This window comes from Polypterus senegalus, chromosome 8 (assembly GCF_016835505.1).
Source record: "Polypterus senegalus isolate Bchr_013 chromosome 8, ASM1683550v1, whole genome shotgun sequence".
NCBI classification, from domain to species: domain Eukaryota; kingdom Metazoa; phylum Chordata; class Cladistia; order Polypteriformes; family Polypteridae; genus Polypterus; species Polypterus senegalus.
In genome coordinates, this window is record NC_053161.1 from 41,028,068 (window position 1) to 41,054,995 (window position 26,928).

Below are 26,928 nucleotides of genomic sequence, written 5' to 3' on the forward strand. Positions count from 1 at the left end.
TACCTACACGGGAAGTTGGAGAATTAGTGATGAGTCAGTGAGTGAGTGAGTGAGTGAGTGAGGGCTTTGCCTTTTATTAGTATAGATGAGCCACAGTGGCATTGCTACAGCCTTTAAAACCAGTAGCCTGATGAGTCATACTGGCAGTAATAAAATGCCTTCTATGTTGAGTACTTTCATTCAACGTAGTAAATATACACTCTCGTTCAAAAGTTTCTGGTCATCCAGAAAGTTTCTTGTTTTTGATAGAAATTCATACATTTTTTTCATCTAGATGTGTGTATAATAGCCATTATATTGCTTGAAATGATTTTTAACTTATGACCGGGACTGTATATTGCCTTAAGTTATAGAGGAGTTGGAGGTTTTATGTATCGGCTCCACAGCTCTGCATGCCAGGTAGCTGCCTGAGGAGTTTCCATATTTCTCCCCATGTTTGTGTGTGTTTTTTCTCAGGTTATTTTGACCACCAATTCCATGGTGTCATCTAAGTCATGCAGGTTGGGTTATTTAGATATGTTAAATTGGCCCAGTGTGAGTATACTTTACATGGCTGCATGTGTCCTGTGACAGAGCAACACGCTGTCCTGGGTTGCTTTCTGCATTGCTCCAAAACTGCCAGGATAAGCTGTGGACCTGAACTGGATTAAACAGGCCTGCTATATTGTGATTTTATTTTCATTGAATAAGATATTAATTAAAGTAGTACCCTAAAAAAAAAAATCACATTCAGAGGTTTCAAAGAAGACAGTGAGCAAACTTAAACAGGCTATTAAATTGTAAGGATTGTAAGGTGTGAAACATAACTGATGAATGTGTACTATACAGTAAAATTAGAGAAAACCACGAACAACAAAGTGTAAAGAGTTTGAGAGTGGGAGGAGAGGAAGAAAAATTATTTCATCAAGAAGATTGTTTTGCAATTTTAAGTAGCAAAGTTTTTCTTCTGAAATTACTAAAAATGCTATTCTGTCTTTGTTCTGCTTAGGTGGGAAGTCATTGCAAATTACATGAATTTGCACTCTACTAGTGGTATCAAAAGAAATGCTAAAGATGTCATAAATAAAGCCAAGAATTTACAAAAATTAGGTATGTATATTAAAATTTTAAACTGATTTAACAAAATGCAGTGATGTACATTACATTTTAATAACTTAATGTTATGTATTGTAAGATAAATATATGCATTATTTTCAAATATATTGTCTGGGTAAAGAAAAATTGCATATAGTTTTAACAGACAGTTGTTTCGTTGTAGATCCTCATCAGAAGGATGAAATCAACAAGAAAGCTTTTGAGAAATTTAAGAAGGAGCACAATGCCGTGCCTCAAAATGTCGATAATGCAGTGCCTTCTGAAAGATTTGATGGTAAATATGAAGGCCACCTATCGGTCAGGGTTTGGGGGTGGGGGTTATGGGGTAATCCTTGGTTATTTTAACCATATTTTGTTTACCTTTATTTACTACACAAAAAAGTAACAGAATGGCAATGTCTGCAAACCTTTTTTTTTTTTTTTTTCCTCCACCTATCAATAGATATACGCACAGCACCCCAACATAAAAAATTGAGATCTCATATAGCACATATCTTTTTCAAGGTGCTAGAAAGGAAGTTTTATTTTTGGTTATGTGGTCTGTAGATTGTCCCGAAGAAACTGCATTTTCTTAAGAGGGGAATGATGGATTATGGTTTATATTGCACTTGTCACCTTCAGATGAAGACTCCTGGACTTGAATTGTTGTTAGTCTTACAGAGTTTTAATAGTGTATTTTTATATAAAAGAAACAAACTGTTATAAATAATTACAAGTCATAGTTCTTTCACATTATATAGCATATGTAGTATGTACACTTTCACTTATCAGAAGAACAAGGCTGTTGATATAGATGCTATATGCTTGTGCTTTCTTGTCCCTGCACTTGCTGTACACTTCCTAAGTGTTTTCAGCAAACACAGGGGGTGCTGTGGGATTTTCACCATGCAAAGCCAATACAAGGTGTAGCTGTAAACAGTCCAATATAGAGCAGTTTTTCTGTTTAATAACTCTTGTTCTGTTGATTTTTGAGCAAAATTTATTTTACTACTTGATTATGCAGCTGTGGGAGTATGTTTCTCTATAGCTGTAGTATTTTACTTAGTGGCATTATTAAAAAATTATTAATTAATTATTAAAATAAATTAGGCACTACTTCTGAGTCCAATATATCTCCCCGGATACAAAAAGCACCCATTTTAAGGGTCATAGGCTTTGTTGGACAGTCACTGCAAAAATGAAGACAAAGGAGCATTCTGCTAATGTGAGAGACAAATTCATTAAAATGCAGGAAATGGTTGCAAAAAATTGTGAAGAATTTTAATGTCCTGTTAAGCACAGTTGGATGCATCATCAGAAAGAAGGAAGGTTCATCACAGCACACACTCTTATTAGAACAGGCCATCCTTCAAAACTAAACTTGAAATTGTTATACACAATGAAGCGTGTAAAATTGTTGGTTATATGTAGGTAGTGTCAATTATAGTTTGTTAATTTAGATAGTAGCATGTTACCTTGCCATTGCAGTTGGTCTAAGAATACTGATACCAAGAGTAATTGTAAAGTCTTTAAACTGTTAACAATTATGTACTCTCCAACACTATTAATCATTAATTTTCTGGTTTAGTAGGCCAGCTCAATTATCTTGAGGAAATGTAATGTGTTTAGCCTAATTGTTTAGAAAGTGTATTTTGGATAAAGGCGTTGGTCCAATAAGTAAATGTAAACTTATTTCTCTTCACATTTTGTAATTTTGGAAATTCAGTTTTTTTGCTTAGCAGATGTTTTACTTAATGTCACAGTAGAAGCCTGTTTTAAAATTTAAATAATTCAAAATTAAAAATATTGTGTATTTTGTTTCTTAGCTGCAAGTGCAGATGCAGCTCCATGGACAACAGAGGAGCAAAAACTTTTAGAACAAGCATTAAAAACCTTTCCAGTGAATACCCCAGAAAGATGGGAAAAAATTGCAGAAGCTGTTCCTAGTAGGTCAAAGAAGGACTGCATGAAGCGGTACAAGGTATAGTAACACACATCTATAAAAAGTTTCTTTGTTCATAGTGGTTAATGGAAGTAAAATACGATTCTGTGTGCTACAATATTGATGCTTCTTACTAAGCTATTATGAACTTAACTAGGGTTATAAACTCAATTATGAACTCTGGCACTCCTTGTATATCTCCCATGTATTTGAATATTTTGAATTAGAGTAGGTTTTAACCTCCAAAGCATTGATTATTTTTTTGGCTTGAAAAATTACATTTTTATTAAATCTCATATTAAAATGTAAAATGTGCAAAACACTAGAAGTACAAAGTTAGTAGAAGTGTTGAAAATATAATCATGATACAAACAACGATGGATAACAACATTTGTGCCACTTTTGGTTTCACTGCCTGAAGACATTCACTTCGTCATCACTGGTGATAATTTGTTCTTCTGAAATGCCAGTATAAGGCTAGGAGAAGACATGTCTTTCACTGTTGCCCGGGTAACACTCGGGCCTTTTACTTACACAAGACATTCTTATACTGTTGCCCAAGTAACGCTCAGCACTAACGCTGTTGGAACTTTTACAGTCCAGTAAACCTGGGGACTTATGCGAGATGCATCTATACCATTGCCAACTGACACTTGGGACTAACACTTTTAGCTCTGTTTTTACAGTCTTAACACTAAGGAAGTTAACTTATATGGGTATTCATTTTTTATGTTAATATCACCAGAGGAGTATTGATTCTAGAATTCCAAAAGGATAGTTTGATTCCAGATAGCTCCATTTTTAATGTCTCTGTAGTCTTAAATTTAGCCAAAGGTTGTGGCACACTTCTCTTCATTGATGGTATAATTGCTGATGTGATGAGAGTGGTTCAAGTTCCAGTAAAGGCCTCCAAACTCATTGCTGGCACTTCATCCTACAAGACAATTATTCCAAACATACTGATAAGGCAACAATGCAGTTTTTCAAAACAAAAAATGGAAAAAAATTCTTAAATGGCCAAGCCAGTCACCCAGAATAATTACAACTGAGCGTACCACCTTCCATATGGTGTGACCAAAATGTATGCAAATATCCATCAATGAAAATCTGCAATGTTTGATTTGTAATTGTAAACTGTACAGCAGAAGGGTAAATCAAGGAAAAATCTGTCTTTATCCTAAACATTATGGAGTACATTATATATCCCAGAGTTGTTTTTTTGTTGTTGAAAAACGTAACTAGTTTAAAATATTTTAATGCAAACAAACAGCACCTTAAAACATAAATGTTTAGACTACAAAAACCTTTTCAACAGGGTCAACAATTAATTTATTATAATAAAATAGATTGAAAATTCCACAAATTGTTTTTAAAATATTTATTTTAAATGAAAATGTTTCATGCATCTCCTAAATCCTTTTATCCAAAAATACATTTGTATTTAGAATAGAATAATTTTGTAAATCAGTTTTAATAACTGGGCTAATATGCCATACAGCATGTTAAATGTACATTAGAATTCTCAATGGCATTCTGTGAATGCTAACGTTTGTAATTTTGTTTTCCCTTTTTACACAGGAGCTTGTTGAGATGGTTAAAGCCAAAAAAGCTGCACAGGAGCAAGTCACTGCTAAAAGTAAAAAATGACAAGTGTAAACAACCAGTGACCTTTTATTGTTGTGTGTTTGTCTTTATTTTATAATAAAAATACAAACTGAACTGAAGTATTTGAATGTTTTTTGACTCTAAGCAGTGGTTAAGATGGATGTAATCTGCATAATGCTATAATAAATATTAGTTTTATTTTAGGTTCGTAGCCAATACATCCCACTTCGAATTCTGTTGTAGTCCGGAAGCTGTTCTATAGGACCTAAATTATTTAAATAAAAGAAAAAAAAAATTAGTTGACAGTCAAAAGGCATACAAAGCTCCACTTAAATAAACTAGTACATACCAACGGCTGCTATTGCTGGGCATTTATCATAAATGTATTTAGAACACACTTCTCTAATGGTTTTAGAGTTTATTGCCTGCAACAAGGACAGAAACAAAATCTGATTATTTCAAACAAGGCACAAGAAAAAAGTTTACAACTGCAGGAAATCACCAAGTAATACTTCCCATTGACAATTTGCTTAAATGACCTGAACTGACTGACTTCTCTTAATCCAGAGTGCAGTTGTTTTTACTTTACCATCTTTGCAAATGTGGAAGACTACCAGTAGCTGCTTGTAGCCCTAATCTTGTTCATTGAAGGACTACTCAAAACCATTTTCACTTCATGTTGTTCCCTCAGTCCATTCTTGTTAGATCACACAAACATTTTTTTGTACTCTTGTAGTCAGTAAAATATGTACCATATTTCTCACAATAATATACTGACATTCTGCATCTTTTTATGATATAAATTGGCACTAATTGTTACAGGCATTTCTCATAACGTCAGATTTAAGCCTTCTGAAAGATTATAAAATATACTGGTCACATACTGTTTTGATTTAATCAATTCTTCTGTATAAATGTATGAGTCCGAAATTGACAAAGCTTAACAAGGAGCTTACTTGTTCCTGCAGCAAAGAGAGTAAATACCAAATTGGTGCCTGATGAACTATTTACTGTATCTATAACTGTTTTCTAAGTAAAGAGCAATCAAATAATAAAAAAAATTTCCCAAAAATAATTCAGTTTACCATTTTATATTGACACATCAAGTAGGTGCAAATCCTAATGGAACCAATGAAGGTACACTTACCTCAATTCTAGCTTCAAGTTCGGGAAGTGGAATTCTGCGACCATAACACAACATCTGTCGGCCTATATCTTCACAGATAGGAGTGGATCCTGTGAAAAAGCTGACACTACTCAGTTGACATCCTGGTTTGTTTTAGATGCTCAAATTTAAAGCAGAGGTGGCGATGAACAAGTCATGTTTATATTTTGATAAAGTCCTATCAATAAAGATACCTTACCATCAAGTTGTAATAGCATATTTGTTTTTAAAAGGTTCTTGGCCCTTACAACTTCACTTTCAGTAACACTTGTGCAAAGGCGCATCCTAAAAGGATAAAAAAAAAAGTTAACATAGAATTTTATGTGGCAAAATTTGTAACTGTAAAGTGAGCTTGCACTTTGTGTCCTTGTCATATCTTTGCTTATGTATGACCTTAAAGTATTAAAAGTTTAAAGAACCTACAAATCCTGTCAGTATCATATAGCCTTTTTATATGGTGTAGATATGGAAGCTGCAAAGTCATTTGATTTCAGTGCAGCTTCACTGAAGCCAACACATTTATTAGAACATCAAAATATCTACATATAGAAATAAACACCATACCATTCTCTCTGAGTAAAGTGCATCATATCCTCAATGGTATTTGGCTCACAGACCATATATAGACCCCAGAGTCCAGTGTCGGTGTAACAAGTGTTAAAGGACTGGAAACTATGGCACAAGTTTCCTTGACAGGCCATCTGGGCCAGTTTGCTGGACAAATTCTTTGGAGAAGAAAATGAAAAAGAAAAACGCTTTAAATCCACACAATGTTTTTCATTTCTCAGTATACTAAATTAAGCTGTTATTGCTGATTTTATCATTCCCCAGCATTCTAGTAAAATGTGAGATTTAAATCCTGTATTATATATTCAGTTATTTTAAAAACTACTTTGGTTAGCTTGAATAACTAAAACATACTTTTCTGCATCTTCCCAATCCTCTATAATTTAATTTCATAAGGGACGTCACTCACCACACCACCTCCAAACGATCGGTCCCAGTTTCCAATGAGTGTATTAGCTACCATTAGAGGAATTGTGTCAGGGTGAGACCAGCCAACGGCTTCTATGGATATGGCAATGTGAGCCAAAGGCATCTTGTCATCTCTGACGCGAATCTGATTCAAAACAGGAGCAGATATATACTTGTAATCTCTGTAAAAATAGCAGTTTACTGCTAGTTTGACAGAGGTTCTTAAAATAATATATGCATTTTATTATAAAAATGTAGGAATGCTATATACACTAACCTTTGCAGAAGTCTGCAACAATTACGTATATGAGGGGAAATCAAAACGTTAAGAGTGTTATCAATTAGAAAACCTGGTTTAAAAAAAGGGTTTATGGTATTTTCCTGTGAACATTGCTCTCGTGTTCATGACATGCCACTCAAAATGGTTTGTCTTATTTATTCAGCCACTCTTCCTTGTATAGTGTGCCCCAACCAAGGAAGCACATCAGAGGGAGGAACAGATTTAGTGACACAGAGTCTGGTCTGGAGGAAATGGTGTGGCCTCTCTTTGAAGCCAGTTTAAGGCACCAACCCATCACATAAAAGCAAGAATACTGTCAAATAATAGAATGAGGATGGGCAACAGCTTTTGTTGCTGCTCTTCACTGAATGTTTTGGTGTTTTTGTCCATCAAAACAGCATGGCAGCTGTGTAGATCTTTTGGCACATGTCAATTGAACGTCCAAAGGTTTATCACTTTCTCCCAATACAAATTAAATGACAGCACAATACTTGATATTGCAGTTTAATGTCAGCTGTGTTGACTTGGTTCTGCAACAATAAATGTGGCCTATTTTATTAAAAAGGAGAAAATCTTTAGCCACCTACAACACAAACACCATAGAATACTGCTTTCAGGTTCAGGCTCAGCTTTTTGATCACCCCTCATATACAGTATATTTTCTTAACGCAAGTGAAATCATGCTATCACAAATTTAATATACTATTGCATCAACTTAGCATTATTCATACACATTAAGACTGCTTCAATAAAAATCAGTTTCCAGAAAAAGTCCTCTTATTCTTTAATTTAATGTTAAGATTAGATGGTGCCTGCTTGTCAGAACGGAATTCTTGTTACTTATGATATAGCGCATCTGCCTGGTAAAAGAGGAGTGGTTTCTTGCAAAAATTATTTTCAATCAGTGATTATTTAACCAAATTAATAGGAAAATATTTAGTTTGAACACAACACACACTTGTTTTTTTTTTTTGCATAAACAAGTCCCCAACATCCCAGTTCAGTGTAAAACTGAAGTAACTACTACTTGAAATTCATTTAAATCATAAGTTGCCCAACGTCTCCTGCCAGGTAGGCAGCAGAAAACATCACACTGTAGCTTAAAACATTATTCACTGTTCCCTGGCATATCATCATCTCATTTACCACAAAGACATGGTAAGCTGGACAAACGATTTTGATGGACTAAATGGATTTAGATTTCTTATCATCTTATATTGCAAGACAAACAGAAAATTGAACCCTTCACAGTTAAAATATGAAACTCCTAAGTAATGATACAGGAAAATTAAGTATGTATGCTTTGAAATTTGGTCCTGCATGAGACAAGAAGTCCATGGAAAAGTACCATGTTTAAATAAATAATCACGTGTCAAGAAGTGAGGGCTCCAGTCAGGTACAGGTGGCACAAACATGTTTCACTCTGGGGTTGATTGGGAGAAGTTGGTACAATGTTGAGTAGAGGCAGGCATTCGGGAAAGTTAGATGTAGCAGAGGTGTGTGTGGCCAACGCTCAATAGGGGGCTGAGGGTTGCTTCTGCTGAGCATTCCTGGAGCAACCGAATGTTGCAAGTGGACCCACCTGAAGGTTGTGTGGTGACAGCGGATGGGAGACAAAGCAGGGTTCATGGGTATGTACAAATACAGACGGACAGCAACATGGGACACGAATCAGGATTGCGGCACCCCAGAAGTGATCGATTGAGATAGCTAGGGCACAAGCCCATATGGAGGATGGCTGAACTTGTCAGCAGGTGTCAGTAAGGGCTGAGTAGACCGTGACAGGTGACCGGAAGAGACATCAGATTTTAAGAAGGTTGCACCAGGGCTTGCAATTTTTTAAAGAGCTGCTTATGATTCTGACCTCATTTGAATGGATTATATGATCATTTTTAACTTTACATTACAGATTTTATTGATTATTTATTGAGACAACGTTAAGCACTAAACTGTTTGGTTTTAATAAAAGCACCGACACTTTTTTCACCAACCCCTTGCTGAATGTGCGTGTCCTTATTTGCCTGGCTCATCTTGATACATGACTATCAATGGTTTCGGGTTGAAGAGGCTCTCAGAAGTGATAAGCATGGAGTAACCTGGACTATCACACTGCAGTGCATTGTAACTTAAAACACTTTTCAAAGCGGAAGAGCAATTACTATTACACAGTTGAAAACAGTCATTTATAGGGCATTAATACATTTGTTTGAAAGGAATAGATTAAAATATAAGCTCTGTATACTAGTTGTATTTGCACATCTGATAGCCTTTCATTAAAACCAAGTTAAACCTATCAAGGTTTAAAAGTGGAATTATTCTCATGGTAAATTCTACAAACCTCACTTCCTGTGAATCTGCATGGAGGAAGGGCTGGAGCATCACCTTTATATGTTGAAGGTAAATTACCAAAGTGATACTTGGCAAGATCAATCAGCTCACTGTGAGATACACCTAATATAAAAATATATTAACAGGTAAGTAAAATACTGACATATGGCATAAAACATGGTTAAAGAGGATATTCATACTTACAGAAATACTGACTTATTAATGTATATAAAGTTATATTCCCAACAATTGTAATGTTGGCTAATCGTATAAAGGAAGACAAGCTTAAGCAAGCCCCTTCTTCCTTAAGAAGTCCATCTTACCAACTGTGTACAACAGTACATACTCACTTTGTCTGGTGCTGCAGTAGTGCTTGTGCAGTACATCAGGTGTTGGCATGATTTTTTTTTCAATTTACTTAAGTAGTTCAAAATGCACTTATTTTCTGCTTACATTTGAACTATAGGTAATAACAATACATCACTGCATGGTTTTAAATGGAGTGTTTGTCAGACATGGAATGTAATAAGAGTTAACGTCTTTTTTTACCTTTCATGGATATGAAAGAGTGGAAGCTAAAAAATATAGTAAATCTGCACTTTTTAAAATTCATTAGCTTCTTTGAAGATTCACTCACATTAGCAAAACATTTTTGTAACTAACATAATCATGATAGAGAGTTCAAGAAGTCTTGCATACTAGTTGATACCTTGACAGTACTGACTGTGACTTTGCTTGTGATGATCAATATCCTGATATTTCAATGCAGATGGGCCAAATCTATTTTTATTTATATTAACTATTATTAACATATTTTGGGTATAATTCTGTACTTCAGAAGGTTTAATAAACAAGTATTTAACACAAGTACAGACTTTTAAAGTGCTTCCTGAAGCTAAGAGTTAAATCATTAGCTCCTTAATAAAACTGATTCAAAACTCAAAACCATGCTAAGTGAACTGTGTTGCACATTCATTTTGATCTAATTTTTAAAGTATTCTAAAATAAAACATTAACAAAAAAAATTTGTTTATATTTACTATTTAAAACATTACCATAAAATGAAAAGAGATATATTTCAAAATAGATGAATGGAGATACTAACCACCAGCAGCAGCCAATACAATCCGAGGCCCTTTGTAGTGTGTTGTGATGTATTCCACAAGATCATTCCGATTTATAGATCTGTAAAGCAAATACATAATCTTACCAAATACATCAACATGAAAGATTAAATATGTTATTTCTTCCGACCTTTTTCATTTGGACATACTTAATATTTTCAGTTGGCCCAAGTATTGTACGACCCAGAGCAGTGCTCTGATAGGCTGTTGCATGAAGATAATCAAAAACAACTTCCTGCAGGTTTGTCTCAACTTCCTGCATCTCTCGAAGTATAACCCCTCGCTCACGTTCAATCTCAGCTTCTCCCAGGGTACTGTTCTGGATAATATCTGCCAGTATTTCCACAGCTGCAATGCACAAATGTTATTTAAATATTTTATATAATATTAAATTAAAAAGAGAACTAGAACCTGTAAACTGCTTAAACAGAAACTGAACTTCAAAGCCAACGTCACAGACTGCATCTTAGGCCTTTTCAAATAAATGACATTCTTTTATACCACATCCATCACCTACTGTATAAGCTTGGAAGCCTACATGTGCATGCCTCTGTTCCATTTCTCATACCTCTAGGTAGGTCTTTGGAGAATGCCTTAGCATAATAAACAGTTTGTTCTCTGGATGTATAGGCATTTAAATGAGAACCCATATTCTCAATTTCAAGCTCAAGGTCCAGTTGTGAACGTTTCTTTGTGCCCTGAACAAGAAAAAAGTAAAAACAAAAAGGTTTTAAAATGTTACGTTCAGCACTGGTCATAAGGACTTTAAAGAGAAAAGGCTGTAGGTAACTATTGCTTTCAAACCAGAAACCCGGCTAAAAGATTAAAATAACACTTAATGTGCCAGACTTGATTACTAAGTCATAAGTACAGTATTAAAAAATACAGACTATTGTTCACACCTCATCCTACACAAACCATGCAAGCAATGAGCTGATCCTCTTCAAAATTATATACAGTTTATGCATGCTTATGTCTTTGACAGAATAGGAGATACTATTTCAAGAGCAGGTCACATTAAAGGAGCAGTTACAGTTAGGTCCTTAAATATTTGGACAGAGACAACTTTTTTCTAATTTTGGTTCTTTACATTACCACAATGAATTTTAAATGAAACAACTCAGATGCATTTGAAGTGCAGACTTTCAGCTTTAATTCAGTGGGGTGAACAAAAAGATTGCATAAAAATGTGAGGCAACTAAAGGACTTTTTTAACACAATCCCTTTATTTCAGGAGCTCAAAAGTAATTGGACAAATTAAATAACTGGAAATAAATGTTCATTTCTAATACTTGGTTGAAAATCCTTTGCTGGCAATGTCAGCCTGAAGTCTTGAACTCATTGACATCACCAGATGCTGGGTTTCCTCCTTTTTAATGCTCTGCCAGGCCTTTACTGCAGCGGCTTTCAGTTGCTGTTTGTTTGTGGGCCTTTCTGTCTGAAGTTTAGTCTTCAACAAGTGAAATGAATGCTCAATTGGGTTAAGATCAGGTGACTGACTTGGCCATTCAAGAATTTTCCACTTCTTTGCTTTAATAAACTCCGGGGTTGCTTTGGCTGTATGTTTTGGGTCATTGTCCATCTGTATCATGAAACACTGCCCAATCAATTTGACTGCATTTATCTGGATTTGAGCAGGCAGTATGTCTCTGAACACCTCAGAATTCATTCTGCTGCTTCTGTCCTGTGTCACATCGTCAATAGACACTAGTGTCCCAGTGCCACTGGCAGCCATGCACGCCAAAGCCATCACACTGCCTCCACCGTGTTTTACAGATGATGTGGTATGCTTTGGATAATGAGCTGTTCCACACCTTCTCCATACTTTTTTCTTGCCATCATTCTGGTAGAGGTTGATCTTGGTTTCATCTGTCCAAAGAATGTTTTTCCAGAACTGTGCTGGCTTTTTTAGATGTTCTTTAGCAAAGTCCAATCTAGCTTTTCTATTCTTGAGGCTTATGAGTGGCTTGCACCTTGCAGTGCACCCTCTGTATTTACTTTCATGCAGTCTTCTCTTCATGGTAGACTTGGATATCGATACGCTTACCCCCTGGAGAGTGTTGTTCACTTGGTTGGCTGTTGTGAAGGGGTTTCTCTTCACCATGGAAATGATTCTGCGATCATCCACCACTGTTGCCTTCTGTGGACGTCCAGGTCTTTTTGCGTTGCTGAGTTCACCAGTGCTTGCTTTCGTTCTCACGATGTACCAAACTGTAGATTTTGCCACTCGTAATATTGTAGCAATCTCTCAGATGGATTTTTTCTGTTTTCGCAGCTTAAGGATGGCTTCTTTCACCTGCATGGAGAGCTCCTTTGACCGCATGTTGTCTGTTCACAGCAAAATCTTCCACATGCAAGCACCACACCTCAAATCAACTCCAGGCCTTTTATCTGCTTAATTGATAATGACATAACGACGGACTTGCCCACACCTGCCCATAAAATAGCCTTTGAGTCAATTGTCCAATTACTTTTGAGCCCCTGAAATGAAGGGATTGTGTTAGAAAAATACTTTAGTTGCCTCACATTTTTATGTAATCTTTTTGTCCAGCCCACTGAATTAAAGCTGAAAGTCTGCACTTCAACTGCATCTGAGTTGTTTAATTTAAAATGCATTGTGGTAAGGTACAGAACCAAAATTAGAAAAAAGTTGTCTCTCTCCAAATATTTATGGACCTAACTGTATGTGAATCAATATTCTTGAATAAAAACTTAGGGTCCAATTAATGTTAAAAATTATGCAATGGACATTCAATGGCTTAGACAGTATATCACAGGCTGTAAATTAACCTTACATGAACAGACTACAGACATAGTTCTGTTAATATCGTTTCATAAAAACTAAATACAATAATATTTTAATTGCAATGAAACTGTACACTGACAAAGCTGTGGATTATTTGAAATGCAGTGACCAGTTAATAGCTCTTTCTGCCAAGCATTCTGTCCTGGGAAAAATATCTTCTTGCTCTGAATACTACAACTGAATACAAGTAGAAAGAAATATAAATATTAAAGAGCCAATGCCCAGATAGTCTACTTACCTTGAAAGCCATGTGCTCCAAAAAATGAGCTGTTCCATTGTTCTTCTCATTTTCATACCGACTCCCAGCATCTATCCAAAGCCCAACCTTAAATGACCAGACACACCAAGACATCAATAACATTGAAATAGCCTGCACTATGACTGACAGTGTCATAACCAGATGTCAACAAAAGATCAACAAGACATTTTCTTTACAAACATAATATTCATGGTTTATTTCAATAAACATTCTTTCTTGACCTCATATTTCAACAAAGATTTAGAAATTGTTGCAGCACTGCCTGTGTAGAGTTTGAAAGAATCTTTATAGAAGAAAGTAGGGTGAAATGACACCTTTTATTGGCTAACTAAATAGAATGCAATGGGCAGGTGTCTTCATCAGACAGGTGTAAGAAGAAACTGTCCTCAAGCTATTGGACAGCAAAGGGATTTTTTGAAGGAAAAAATCCCTTTGCTGTCCCAATATAAGCGAGAGTATTTTACAGTTTCTTTCTTACACCTTGTCTGATGAAGGGGCCTTACCTGCCTCAAAAGCTTGCATTTCTAATCTATTTAGTTAGCCAATAAAAGGTGTCATTTCACCCTACTTTCTCCTGTATCAATCTATGGCTAACACGGTACAACACTCCACTGCTAAAGAATCTGTATGGAATTTTCTTTGTTATCCCAAAAGGCTAATCGGTGATTCTGAGTTGATCCCGTATGTGTGAGCATGTTCTGTAATGGGAAATGCTCTGTTCAATCTTGCCGTACACCCAGTGCTGCCAAGACAGTGAAAGGCTTCCTGTAATGCAGGGTTAAAAAAAAAATAAAAAACCGCATGAAGCGTGCATGTTTATTTCTTCTTCTGCTACAATACTTGCTCAGGTCATGACCACAAGGCACTACTGAAGCTGGTCAGTCAGAATTTTAACACCGCACAGCCCTTTCTGTTAAGGATACGTATATGATGGTAGAAAGGGTAAAGGTATTATAAAAGAACTTCTCTATCCTGTACAGTCACTTCTGGCAGGCAATATAGGACCATTAGCACTCGTATTCCTTCTGGACAATTTTCCCCTTCTGATTATAAGGCTCCTCCACACAATTCGTATTGACAGCTGCACTAGTGTTTGTCAACTGATGTTACATTTAATGTATGGTGTTTTAATCACCCCATCTTTTGTTGGCACATTACTGCTGTCTTTAGTACAAGACAACTGAATGTTGGAATTAATTTTATTACTGAACTGAATATACACAAATGTCAACGGTAATTTTTCTTATACAGCCTACTACATACTGTATTCTATTTAATAATTTAATATTTGTGTAAACAGATCACGATCTGAATGGTTATATTTTTCAGTCATTGACAAAATCTTTGTTATATATTAAACACTATACAAGTTAAATCTGCTCAGTAACTGAAGAATACTAGCCAATGTGTATTATATCTCTCACTTTGTATTTGATTATCACCACCAGTAGCTTTGTGCTACATGGGTTAACTTTTACTGACATAAGAAACACAACTCCAGTAAAAATTTATTCTGTCTACATTTTTAAATTTGTGTTTATTATTTTAATAGGTGACACTATTAAATTATTCTCCTAAACATTTTACATAAATGACAGGCATTCAGGTACATTAAGAAAAGATATTACATAAGTTTTGCAATATAAAATACTGTACTCTTGCTCAGTCGATACATACAGTGCATCCGGAAAGTATTCACAGCGCATCACTTTTTCCACTTTTTTTTGTTATGTTACAGCCTTATTCCAAAATTGATTAAATTCATTTTTTTCCTCAGAATTCTACACACAACACCCCATAATGACAACGTGAAAAAAGTTTACTTGAGGTTTTTGCAAATTTATTAAAAATAAAAAACTGAGAAAGCACATGTACACAAGTATTCACAGCCTTTGCTCAATACTTTGTCTATGGACCTTTGGCAGCAATTACAGCCTCAAGTCTTTTTGAATATGATGCCACAAGCTTGGCACACCTATCCTTGGCCAGTTTCGCCCATTCCTCTTTGCAGCACCTCTCAAGCTCCATCAGGTTGGATGGGAAGCGTCAGTGCACAGCTATTTTAAGATCTCTCCAGAGATGTTCAATCGGATTCAAGTCTGGGCTCTGGCTGGGCCACTCAAGGACATTCACAGAGTTGTCCTGAAGCCACTCCTTTGATATCTTGGCTGTGTGCTTAGGGTCATTGTCCTGCTGTAAGATGAACCGTCGCCCCAGTCTGAGGTCAAGAGCGCTCTGGAGCAGGTTTTCATCCAGGATGTCTCTGTACGTTGCTGCAGTCATCTTTCCCTTTATCCTGACTAGTCTCCCAGTTCCTGCCGCTGAAAAACATGCCCACAGCATGATGCTGCCATCACCATGCTTCACTGTAGGGATGGTATTTGCCTGGTGATGAGCGGTGCCTGGTTTCCTCCAAACGGGACACCTGGCATTCACACCAAAGAGTTCAATCTTTGTCTCATCAGACCAGAGAATTTTCTTTCTCATGGTCTAAGAGTCCTTCAGGTGCCTTTTGACAAACTCCAGGCGGGCTGCCATGTGCCTTTTACTAAGGAGTGGCTTCCGTCTGGCCACTCTACCATATTTGCCCGATTGGTGGATTGCTGCAGACAGAGATGGTTGTCCTTCTGGAAGGTTCTCCTCTCTCCACAGAGGACCTCTGGAGCTCTGACAGAGTGACCATCGGGTTCTTGGTCACCTCCCTGACTAAGGCCCCTGATCGCTCAGTTTAGATGGCCGGCCAGCTCTAGGAAGAGTCCTGGTGGTTTCGAACTTCCTCTGCTTACGGATGAAAGAGGCCACTGTGCTCATTGGGACCTTCAAAGAAACAGAAATTTTTCTATAACCTTCCCCAGATTTGTGCCTCGAGACAATCCTGTCTCTGAGGTCTACAGACAATTCCTTTGACTTCATGCTTGGTTTGTGCTCTGACATGAACTGTCAACTGTGGGACCTTATATAGACAGGTGTGTGCCTTTCCAAATCATGTCCAATCAACTGAATTTACCACAGGTGGACTCCAATTAAGCTGCAGAAACATCTCAAGGATGATCAGGGGAAACAGGATGCACCTGAGCTCAATTTTGAGCTTCATGGCCAAGGCTGTGAATACTTATGTACATGTGCTGTCTCAGTTTTTTTATTTTTAATAAAATTTGCAAAAACCTCAAGTAAACTTTTTTTCACATTGACATTATGGGGTGGTGTGTGAAGAATTCTGAGGAAAAAAATGAATTTAATCCAAATTGGAATAAGGCTGTAACATAACAAAATGTGGAAAAAGTGATGCGCTGTGAATACTTTCCGGATGCACTGTATTTCAACTGCTTTGTCATATTTTTTAAGTTCAGAAATATTTTAGCCTTTGGGTCTAATGACATATGCATACTATGTTTTTAGACTTGAAAGTACCATACTCCTATTAAATCAGTTTTATGGCACTGAAGGCAAAATACTTGGCAGGTATGCACTGAAACAACTATAATACTTTTTAGATGTATTTACTCTTGACACATTAGTGTGTCCCTCCTTAGGAATTAAGGGAATTCTGCAATATCTGTCATATTTATCAAATGTTGTTTTTGAAATTTTATAGATGGTTGCAGTAAGTTACAATCATCAAAAGAGGAACAGGATGAATGAGCTACACTACAGATTGGAGAACTCGATAACAAAAACATTTATATACGAAAATACAACTCAATACGACTCGAGTAATAATGCAGCAAAACATTATTTTACATGGTACCTTTTATGGGATTTACTATGATAAGTAACTGATATAAAAAGTAAAATATTGACACTCACCCTAGTAAATTGTATTATAATATCAACATACGTTAATGCTACAGCTAACTTTATCGTGATAAAAATGTTCCTTATTCAGAATATATTTACATTGTTAGTAACTGTTTTGACAGTAGAGGCATTATTACAGATCTAATCACAACTTTAATTCTGTACAGTTCATTCAAAAATATAACATTTTTTCCACTCACCGTGCAGGTTGTGAGACCTGAATCTTCAGAGGCCACCCGCAGTCCATTTTCCAATGATGTCAGTTTGGTTTCTGGAACATTTAAAACCACCTGACTTGCTGCTTGTGTAGATCGCCATCTGTTGATTCCAAAAATGGGCTTTTTTTTTTTTTAAATAAAGAGAGGACAAAACCTAATTAGTTATATCATTCCATGAAATGCTTCTACTCAAATACCTTCATGTTTAAATGGACTAATACACATTCATCCTTATGTAACCTGCTTATCTAATTCAGACATATACTGTATTATTTATATACTGTATAGGCAGCATTAAACAAGGTATTAAATACAAACTAATAAAGAAACTGGAGGAGAGTAATGAAGAGACCAAGAATCAATCAATCTATCTATATCTATATCTATATCTATATATATATATAAAATTTACTAAGGGCAAGCAAGACAGTGAGCGCAAGACAGAGAACATTGCCCACCAACTCTCAGAGCTCCACCCACCAACTCTAAGACCATGAGATACGCTCGACAGAGCCCCGCCCACCAACTCTAAGGGCAAGCAAGACGCATGCAGGACAGAGAGCCCCGCCCGCCAAGTGTAAGACCATGGGATACGCTCGACAGGGTCAAGCCCAGCAACTCCTCTGATGGCCAATGAAGAGCATTGCAAGAAGTACATACTGCAGTAGGTAGGCCAATGTTATGTTCTTGGACGGGAATGGCGGTATCTTCTTGAAAAGCAGCGTGAAACTGAATGCGATGACTGTGCATGGGGTTTGCGAGTTGACACTGAAAGGAATTGGAATCAGTTTGTAAGTGCTTCTTGAGAGCACGAGTTGTTTTGAAGCATTACTGGCAGTGTTCACATTGTATAATTTGCTCAGTGGAGTGTGATTTTAAATGTGCAATGAGATATCTCTGCTGTCGGAACGTTTTCAAACAAATAGTGCATTGAAAGACCTGTGTGGAATGCGTTTGTTCAGTGGAGTGTGTGTTTAAATGGGCTTTGAGATATTTCTGGAGCGTGAAGGTTTTTGAGCAAATGTTGCATTGAAATTCCGGTGTGAAATGCGTTTGTAAATGTTTTTCAGTAAGAGGATAGTGGGAAGGTGACGTCACATCAGCGTGGCTGCAGACAAATGTTTGTGTTGAATGGATTTGCACATGGTTGAGGAGATCTGTCTCTGTAATGGCACTAGACTTTCTGTTACCAGCATTCACTGCAAGTACTGGAGTGTAAGACTATCACATCTGCTACCTCACAAACTGTCCTTATTCCCCGGATTTCCCTGACCCCATCAGATTCAAATTCACCTTTTACTTTTACAAGCAGACAATTTCCTGTTAGATTGGCATTTGCAATGACTATTAATAAGGCACAAACGTTCAAAAAAATATGCTTGTATCTGCCACTCACGGATAATTGTATGTTGCTCTCTCCAGAGTTCCAACTTTTCATTCACTGACAGTTGTATCCTCAAACCCTCCACATTTGGACAACTGTGTCTTTCAGGAAGTGCTACGCCGCGGGTTGGCTAGTATACAAAATTACTTAAAAGAGGCTTAAGCATTCATCATCAGTTACTGGCTTCATTAACATGTATATAGATAATGTGACTGTCTCAAAGGCCATTACAGCATTTGCAAATCAGAAACTGTGGGTGACATTGGAGGCATTGTTAAAACTCCATAATGTCTTTAGAACAGGTGATAAGGTAGATCTCTGTATAGCCACGGCAAACCTTATCTTATCTCGGGACATTACAGCAGCTAAGCAAGTATGACAAGAAAATCCACAGCCACTTTCAGGACACCTGTGACACATGGCACAAGTGGCAGAGAACCCATGTCATCACAGACTATAAGAACCTCTCTGTAGGGTTGGTGCATCTTCTTCTAAATAACTTCTATTTTTTGAAGCCTGAACAACATACCTGCAAGTTAGTGTATCCCTCCTCAAGAGGAACAGATACTGTGCATGTCCACTGCTGACATGAGAAGAACTTTTTTAAATATAAACTCACACAAAACCTGCTGGACTAGTCAACATACCTGGCCAAGTGCTCAGGGAATGTGCAAACCAGATATCTTTACAGACACCAACATTTCCTTAGACAGGAAGTCATCCCCAAGCACTTCATAACTACCACCATCATACCCGAACTATCATCATGAAATACCTCGAGAGGCTAGACTTGGGCAATTTGAAAGATGGGTTTCCCACATCATACGACCCTTCCTAGTATCGCCTGAACCATTCCACTGTAGATGCCATATCAGCTACTCTTCATCTGGCCCTATCTCATCTGAACGGAACGCTAGAATTAGGGAATCCATTCCCGGGAATCCCGGGCTCCCGGGGATGACACAGTGCACAGGCATCTCACATGTGAACGGTTTTAGAATGACTGACACTTATTTTTATTAAAACTACTGCAATATGTTGACACCAATAAAAGACTAACCTTATCTACAAGCAGTTCATGCCGTCATGTAAGTACATGTATCTAGTTCAGGGTTACCCAATGCATCGATCGCGATCGACCAGAAGATCGCAAAGGTAGTGCAGGTAGATTGCGTTGCAGTCCAAAAAATTTTTTTTAAACGTTAGTCTATCAGATATCCTACCTATGGCATTTGCCACTTGATTGACATACAGGGCGGCCAGTCTGAGATCTCTTTTCTTCTAACACACTGGTCATCCTGCACGCACGATCAAACATGTAAGGTACTGCAAAACTCCAGCTGTGATCTAGTTAGCCTTCCAATTTATATCGGCTAAAGAAGGGATTTAAAAAAAAATTGTTTGGGGGAGGGTATGGGCTGGATGCGGAATTGGAAGAGGATTTTTTTTCTCACAATCGAAGTGCATATGTCTGATCTGTCAATCAATCATTGTTATTCCAAAGAAGGAAAATGTGGAAAGGCACTTTCGAACTGTTCATAAAAACAAGGAAACTGACTTCCTTCCGAAAAGCGATCTGAGAAAGAGAAAGGAGATGGAACTAAAATTGCAGTTAATTGGACAGCCGTCATTTTTCACTCAGCTGAATTCGAAAGCTCCTTGACTGCATTATTCGGCTCTACTTATTTATGCAAGTCAGCCTTTTCCCCACATGAAGATTATTAAATCCAAATACTGTAGTGAGGATAAATGTATTGAATTGTTATTGTGCCATAAAGGTTATTCAGTTATGCAAGGTACAACAACATATATTTTATGTATGAAGTATACTCAGTATATATATATATATATATATATATATACACACACACACACACACTTTTTAATGTAGGAAGATCATTTTCATTTTCAACTGGTCATTTTAAAAGTAGCTCATAAGCCGAAAAACTGCACCCCTGATCTAGTTAGTTGCGGTAATAAGAGCGTAGAAAGCAAGACTTGTCCAGCGTGCGGTCATCCAAGTGAGAGAGTACTTTGTGCAGAGTACACCAGACGCTGAGAAAGCACACTCTGCCTCTACTGAAACAGGCAGCACAGTCATCAGATACTGATACACTTGTTCTAAACAACGCCTGCTCTTGCCGTTGCTGTGAAACACCGCCATTTCAGCTGTTACTGATGCATCCAGTTTCTTGTCATCATTCTGTGATGGCAAGTTTCTTGGCACAGATGATGTGGATGCAACAGACTGACGCATTGCAATTTCAAGTTGCTGTTCAGAGCTGTTGTCTGACAGACGTCAATGAAGTCTTCAGTTTTCCACTATAACTATGTTATTTCTTGGTTGATTTTTAAACTTTTACATGCTATATATGCGAGCTTGGCCATTCTCGGTTTCCCGGGAATGAAAAATGCCCGGGAAATCCGGTAAATGGGAGCCCGGGAATGGATTCCCTAGCTAGAATGCTTTTCATTTACCTTAGTTCAGGTGTCAACACTATCATCTCTCAGAAGCTCATTGGGATGCTGAGTCTGCAACAGTAGGCTACAACACTTCCTTATGCAACTGGACCCTGGACTTCCTGACAGGATGACCCCAGACAGTCTGCACTGGAAACACCATTTCCAATACCATTACAGTGAGCTCTGGTGCCCCTCAGGGCTGTGTACTTAGCCAATTTCTGTTCATTCTGCTGACTCAATGGCTGCATAAGTTCTAACATCATCAATAAGTTTCCAGATTACACAACAGTGGTAGGTCTTACCGACCATGGCCGTCTTAACATATGGGCACTGGCCAGGAGCCCATAATGTTTCTGTTTTGCAATCAAAACAGGGGCCTAAGTGCCTATGCCCAGGGGGTTATGATGCAGTTAAAGACAGGGATGATGCAGTTTACAGAATGTAGAGATAAGCCTCCCTAGCGTTCCTAATGGCAGATACATTTCCTGTTATTACAGCTCAATTGCTACTTCCTGATAAACCACTGAAAAGCCCACCACTGTCCCAGTTACACGTTCTTTTACTTTCTGATACTTACATTAAATTCTCTTTAACTTTTCAAAAAAGTTCTTATTATAAAGACATCGGTACGGAATCTATTGATATTGCACCCTCCTACTGTGCTTTGTGAGCTCTGATTGAGTCTCGGGGTCTCGTAAATCTCACGAGTACGCGCATAATCGCGGATTGCCGAAGCCATCGTCAATTAACGAGAAGCACTTGGCGTTCGTTGGACCGACTGAGCTTCGAATGGAAAACGGGACCCTATTTCATCACCGCGCTTCGTGGAGTATCCCCCACATTTACAGTATGTACTTTTTAAAATCTATGCGTCAGGTGTTTTCTCTTTCCCTCTGCTGTTGGTTCACTGGAACAAATATCAGGCATTTGGTTTGGTGATTAGGAAAGACATTACTCGCATGTCCTTTGAATGACCTAAAAAGAAGAGAGGCTTGAGTTTACAACAACAAATGTCTTCAACGATGATCGCGCAATACTAAAAAAACTGTCCTCCTCCAATACTATCTGTTTCAAATACGAATATCATGACGTTCTGAACATAGTTCTAACTGTTCTGAATTAGTAACGTTGTAAACACACACAATCATTTTAATAATAATAATCCCTGCGCCCATCCACTTGAGTGCAGACTCGAACTGCACACCAACAGATAAAATTAAAATAAGGTGCTCCTTCATTACTTACTCTGCCAGCATATCGGGAGTTTGTTAAACCTTTCCAGACTGCTTTTCTGCCAAATGTTTTCAGCAAACATGCAAAAGAAGCCGCCATGGCGTGTGCGCAGAGAAAAATGGTCCGATTTACTTGCTCGGCTACTAAAACAGAAGTTCCCATTTATTAACTTGTTACTGTCAACGAGGGCCGAGAGATTTGTGCTCTAACGGTACAGTAAAGCTTTTCGCCTAGATGCCCCAAATGGGTGTTTATGCAATATAATTGTTTGTGTTTGAGTACCATATCAGCAGACTCAAAAGAACAGAGCAAGGCTACAAATCAAATCAGGATTATCAGAGCTTTGAGCCATCAGTACCAACAACTGCACTACAGTGTCGCAAAATATTAAAAAAAACAAAACAATAATAGAGTGTTGTTTTCCAGAGAACTAAAATGTACTAAGCATTTAAATCTGTATGTCACCTCTCTTCAGGTTAGTCATGTGAGACATGCTTACAGTTATATGATGGTATGCAGTGCTTATAGATCACTGAGGTCTGCGCTTGACTTTTTCAGGCATAGCAAGAACTACTAATGAGAAAAACATTTGAACAAAGCACTGCACAAACTCTAGCTATGGTGGCCTTATGAAGTTGCAGGTCTTTTTTTTTTACCTCAAATGGCAATCTATTTATCTTAACCATTTTCTGAACCTGCTTTTTCATTACATTTCCAAATCTGGGCAGCAAATTAGAAAACAATTCAATTTCAGAGTGTAGCCATCCTGTGTTTCCTAGGTTTGTTGCAGTCAGGCTGCAAAAGTAGGCTTCCAAGTATGTCAGATTTGAGCATTCTTTTATCCTCAGAGTTAGAAGCATTTTGAATTCTAGTAGCGTGGGGGTCTTGCTGTATTCTAAATTCTAATCATGTACTGTTATATGTGTGTTTAATGATTGTAACATTGGTTGTTATATGTTGTCTCGCTTATTTGCTTTTAGCTGTGTAACAATGTCCTTTGTTTTGTACTTACATGCTTCAAACAAATCCCTTTTATCTACCTACCAACGTACCTACCTACCTAAATATACAATATGTTCATCTTCTCTGAGAAAGCCTGCAGAAACATTGAAAGAACATATCAAGGCCACAAATCAAATCAGAATTATTAGGGTATTGAGACGTCAGTACCAAAGTGTCACAAAATATTTAACAAATAGTAACAGAGTGGTGTTTTCCAGAGAACTTAAACTGTATATAATAGGCATTATGTATATATTATACATAATATATATGTATATTAAGATGATATACATAGTATAATCCAGAAATTGAGCATCTGCTGATTAATTTTTTAAAGTGCCACTCTAAAGCACTAAATGCTGAGCCTGCATTTCAGTTTTGTGGGAATCTAGAACATTCTGAACCTCATATTCATTTCAATTCAGTTTAAAAGTACCAAAAGGAAAATTTGTTTTGTCAGCAGTTTTTACAGAGAGACAATGACATAACATTAAAAATACATCAACAAAGAACACAGCTAATCAAACATAAACTTAGTACAAATGAATATAATATAGATGTAAACATGATACTCATGGTGAAACATTAGATCAAACATATTACACATACGAATTAAACTAACATTTAGACTTGTCTGATGAATGATGCAAATGAGAACTGCTCTTGTAATGATTTAAGCCTGCGGGTGTTTGTTAAAATTGAACATATTTGAAATACCAGTTGGGAATGAAAGAGTATGTGAACTGGTTGTTTTTTATCCTTGGAACCTTCAACCTGTGACCTGAAGGCCACAACTGAAATTGAGAATGTAGTGAGTGAGTCCTATCTGACGTAATACTTGCTTATTAAACAGGTCTGTGAGATTTGAATGTTGAGACCTTATTATTTTACTGCTTTTTAATTTTAAAAATTTAGATTTTATTCTTTGTTGATGCTGACGTTACGATTTCCAGAACAGGCCAGCAGAACAGACTCAATACAAGATTTATAAAAAAAGTGACATAATGGTAGGACTCAAACTAAAAAGATTCTGCTTCCATAAAACAGTAGCAGCACTGCTGTCCCTTTTGCACATGCCCTTTTGTATTTTTATTAAAAGTCAGTTTTGAGGCTATAATTATGCCCAAAAATTTATATAACTGTCAACAATCTCCATTTCCTGGTCTTATGGTGTTTATTCTATCAGCTGGATTCAGCATCTGATTAGAAACACACAAGGACAGAGTTAAGCCTGAATATGTGAAATGAGGAGTTCACCTGAACTGGGAAAGATCAATTTATATGCAGTTGGTCCAAATTAGCACACAGTTATTAGGCACTGTAGCTTAGACACCTATTAAATTATGAACAATTCTGCCAGTATTTGGCCAGAAATATACTCCAGACCAACTCGAAGTCACCAAAGATACAGTTACAAATTGTCAATTAATTTCTGGGTGATATCTATAATTCGCTCACCAAAATTATTACACTTAGTGGAGAAAGTTGTCAAATAAAAGAGAGAAGACAAGTTATTAATTAAGGCAATTGCCAAGGGTGGAATAAAACACAGGTGCAGGTGCAATCACTAAACAAATTACTATGGAAAAATATTTGTCTCAAAACTAAAATTTTACTGAATAACATCCCTCATCATGGGGTGCATCTTTGCATACCTCTGCCAAACATGCCTTTTAGGGATACTTTCCTAATAAAGGGCATGTGCAGTCAGATGTCAAAATGAAACATAGCAAGTGGCCTTTCCCTGTACAAATGTGAAATCCATGCAAAATGTGGTGGAGACAGGCTCAGTGGTGTGGATCTGCATACCAAATAGACATATGTTCCCTACTGCCAAGACATCGAAGTAGGTGGCCACAATAAATAAAATTAGTTGATTTTTTTTTTTTAATGAAAAATGTAAATGAAAGTTTTAGTCAATAAACACAGTTGCAAATTTACGTGCCAAAAATCTGTATCAGTAACACACTAAATTCTTGAAAATGCACCCACAAAGTAGGTTGATGAATGCTCTGCAACACTGGCTTATAAGCTGACACACCAGTGATGTCACTTGGTGCAACTTCCCAAGACGTCACTTGGCATCCCACATATACACTCAAAATTGTAGTGACTAAACAAAAACAAAATGGTATTGCAGCAAATCCAAATCAAACAACAATTTCTAGAATGCTAAAATAACAATTCATAACAAAATAATATCTAGAATCCTCATACTCAATATAGAAAAGATACCTAAATGTCAATAAGAAAAAATTCTGAAGCCTAGGAAGAAGAAAAATCCAATTCCTGGGAATCAAAACATATTCAGCTGTACATCTATATATATTGTGAGACTGGCACTTGGTTGGCGCCGACCCGACACAGACTGACACCAGAGGCACGGGCAAAATAAACAAAATGATTTATTTTTCTTCTTCACCTGTGGGGCATGTCTTCCCCGTGAACCCCTTAAGCACAACACAATCCCAAAATACAAAAAAAAAATCACCCCAAATCACACTCTTCTTTTCATTCCTCCCAGGGCAGCTTCGTCCTCCTCTTCCTGACTCTGGCAACTTGAGTAGGGGCTGCAGGCTCCTCTTATAGCCCACCCGTAAGTGCTGCAGGCGCTTGTTGACCTACTTCTGGCTGCACTTCCGGGTGTAGCTGCGCTCTCGCCCAGACGGGCTCATTAAGCTGTGCAGCTCCCCCTGGCAGAGGCCATGGAGCCCAACCAAGATGAGCTCCAGTGTTCTACGAAAGTGGCCCCCATGCAACCCTAGGGGTCTGCCAACAAAGGTTCTGAGGAACGTAGCATGGCTCCTATTGCTGCTCCCCCGGATCTAGTGACAAAGGAGTGTCCCATCTGTCCGCCACAGTGCCCCTCTCTCATCTGAGCCCCGTGGGGCACAGCAGCTCATCCCATGAGGGCTGGTCTCCTCCAGGATGGGGAGTCTGCATCCTCCTGTCCACGGCTCTGTCCTGCAATAACAAAAGCACAAGAGCGGGAGGTGCTGCCCTGATCCCCACGTCCTCCGGATGTCCTCCACGGACAACACCTCCAGCCGTGGCCACAGCGATTGCACTTAAAGCAACGCTCCTACCCTCTGGTGCTATCCCTGTGGGACCGGAAACAGGATGGCTTGTGGTTCCGCTCCTCCACAGCTCAGCCCTCCACTATCTGCGAGCAGACGGGGCACTGTTTGGAGGCCCCTTCTTTTTTCAGGGGTCTCCTCTTGTTCTGGGTTCACTGACGGTCTGGGTCCCCTTATGGGAAGAAGAGGGACCCC

At 37.7% G+C, this 26,928-nt stretch overlaps 3 protein-coding genes across 4 annotated transcripts in view; 2 read left to right on the forward strand and 1 right to left on the reverse strand.

Annotated features, from left to right (window-relative positions):
• Positions 1-4,740, forward strand: part of dnajc2 (DnaJ (Hsp40) homolog, subfamily C, member 2) — a 48,166-nt gene extending 43,426 nt beyond the window's left edge. For both annotated transcript variants that reach the window (XM_039761014.1, XM_039761015.1), the window contains 4 exons: positions 989-1,089; positions 1,259-1,369; positions 2,901-3,055; positions 4,595-4,740. In XM_039761014.1, coding sequence (XP_039616948.1) covers positions 989-1,089; positions 1,259-1,369; positions 2,901-3,055; positions 4,595-4,663 — 436 coding nt within the window. In that variant the 3' untranslated portion in view covers positions 4,664-4,740. The remainder of the gene's footprint in view (positions 1-988; positions 1,090-1,258; positions 1,370-2,900; positions 3,056-4,594) is intronic.
• On the reverse strand, positions 4,670-22,777 carry pmpcb (peptidase, mitochondrial processing subunit beta). Its single transcript, XM_039761016.1, has 13 exons — positions 22,667-22,777; positions 17,557-17,694; positions 13,538-13,624; positions 11,062-11,191; positions 10,643-10,841; positions 10,475-10,554; positions 9,380-9,492; positions 6,763-6,906; positions 6,351-6,511; positions 5,986-6,071; positions 5,769-5,857; positions 4,971-5,046; positions 4,670-4,886 (listed from the first exon to the last, which is right to left on the reverse strand). Exons 1-13 carry the CDS (start codon positions 22,751-22,753, stop codon positions 4,822-4,824), a joined length of 1,455 nt encoding a protein of 484 aa, XP_039616950.1. The 5' UTR covers positions 22,754-22,777; the 3' UTR covers positions 4,670-4,821.
• Positions 22,142-26,928, forward strand: part of napepld (N-acyl phosphatidylethanolamine phospholipase D) — a 77,972-nt gene continuing 73,185 nt past the window's right edge. Inside the window, exon 1 of the mRNA XM_039761019.1 lies at positions 22,142-22,268. The gene's annotated coding sequence lies outside the window, so the exon portion shown is untranslated. The remainder of the gene's footprint in view (positions 22,269-26,928) is intronic.

Excerpts from the sequence above, each read along its gene's own strand:
- pmpcb (XM_039761016.1), bottom strand. The coding sequence starts at position 22,753 with ATGGCGGCTTCTTTTGCATGTTTGCTGAAAACATTTGGCAGAAAAGCA. Across the intron at positions 10,555-10,642 it reads GGGCCAACTGAAAATATTAA|ATCTATAAATCGGAATGATC; the intron begins GTATGTCCAAAT and ends TTTGCTTTACAG. Across the intron at positions 6,072-6,350 it reads CACTTTACTCAGAGAGAATG|GATGCGCCTTTGCACAAGTG; the intron begins GTATGGTGTTTA and ends TTATCCTTTTAG.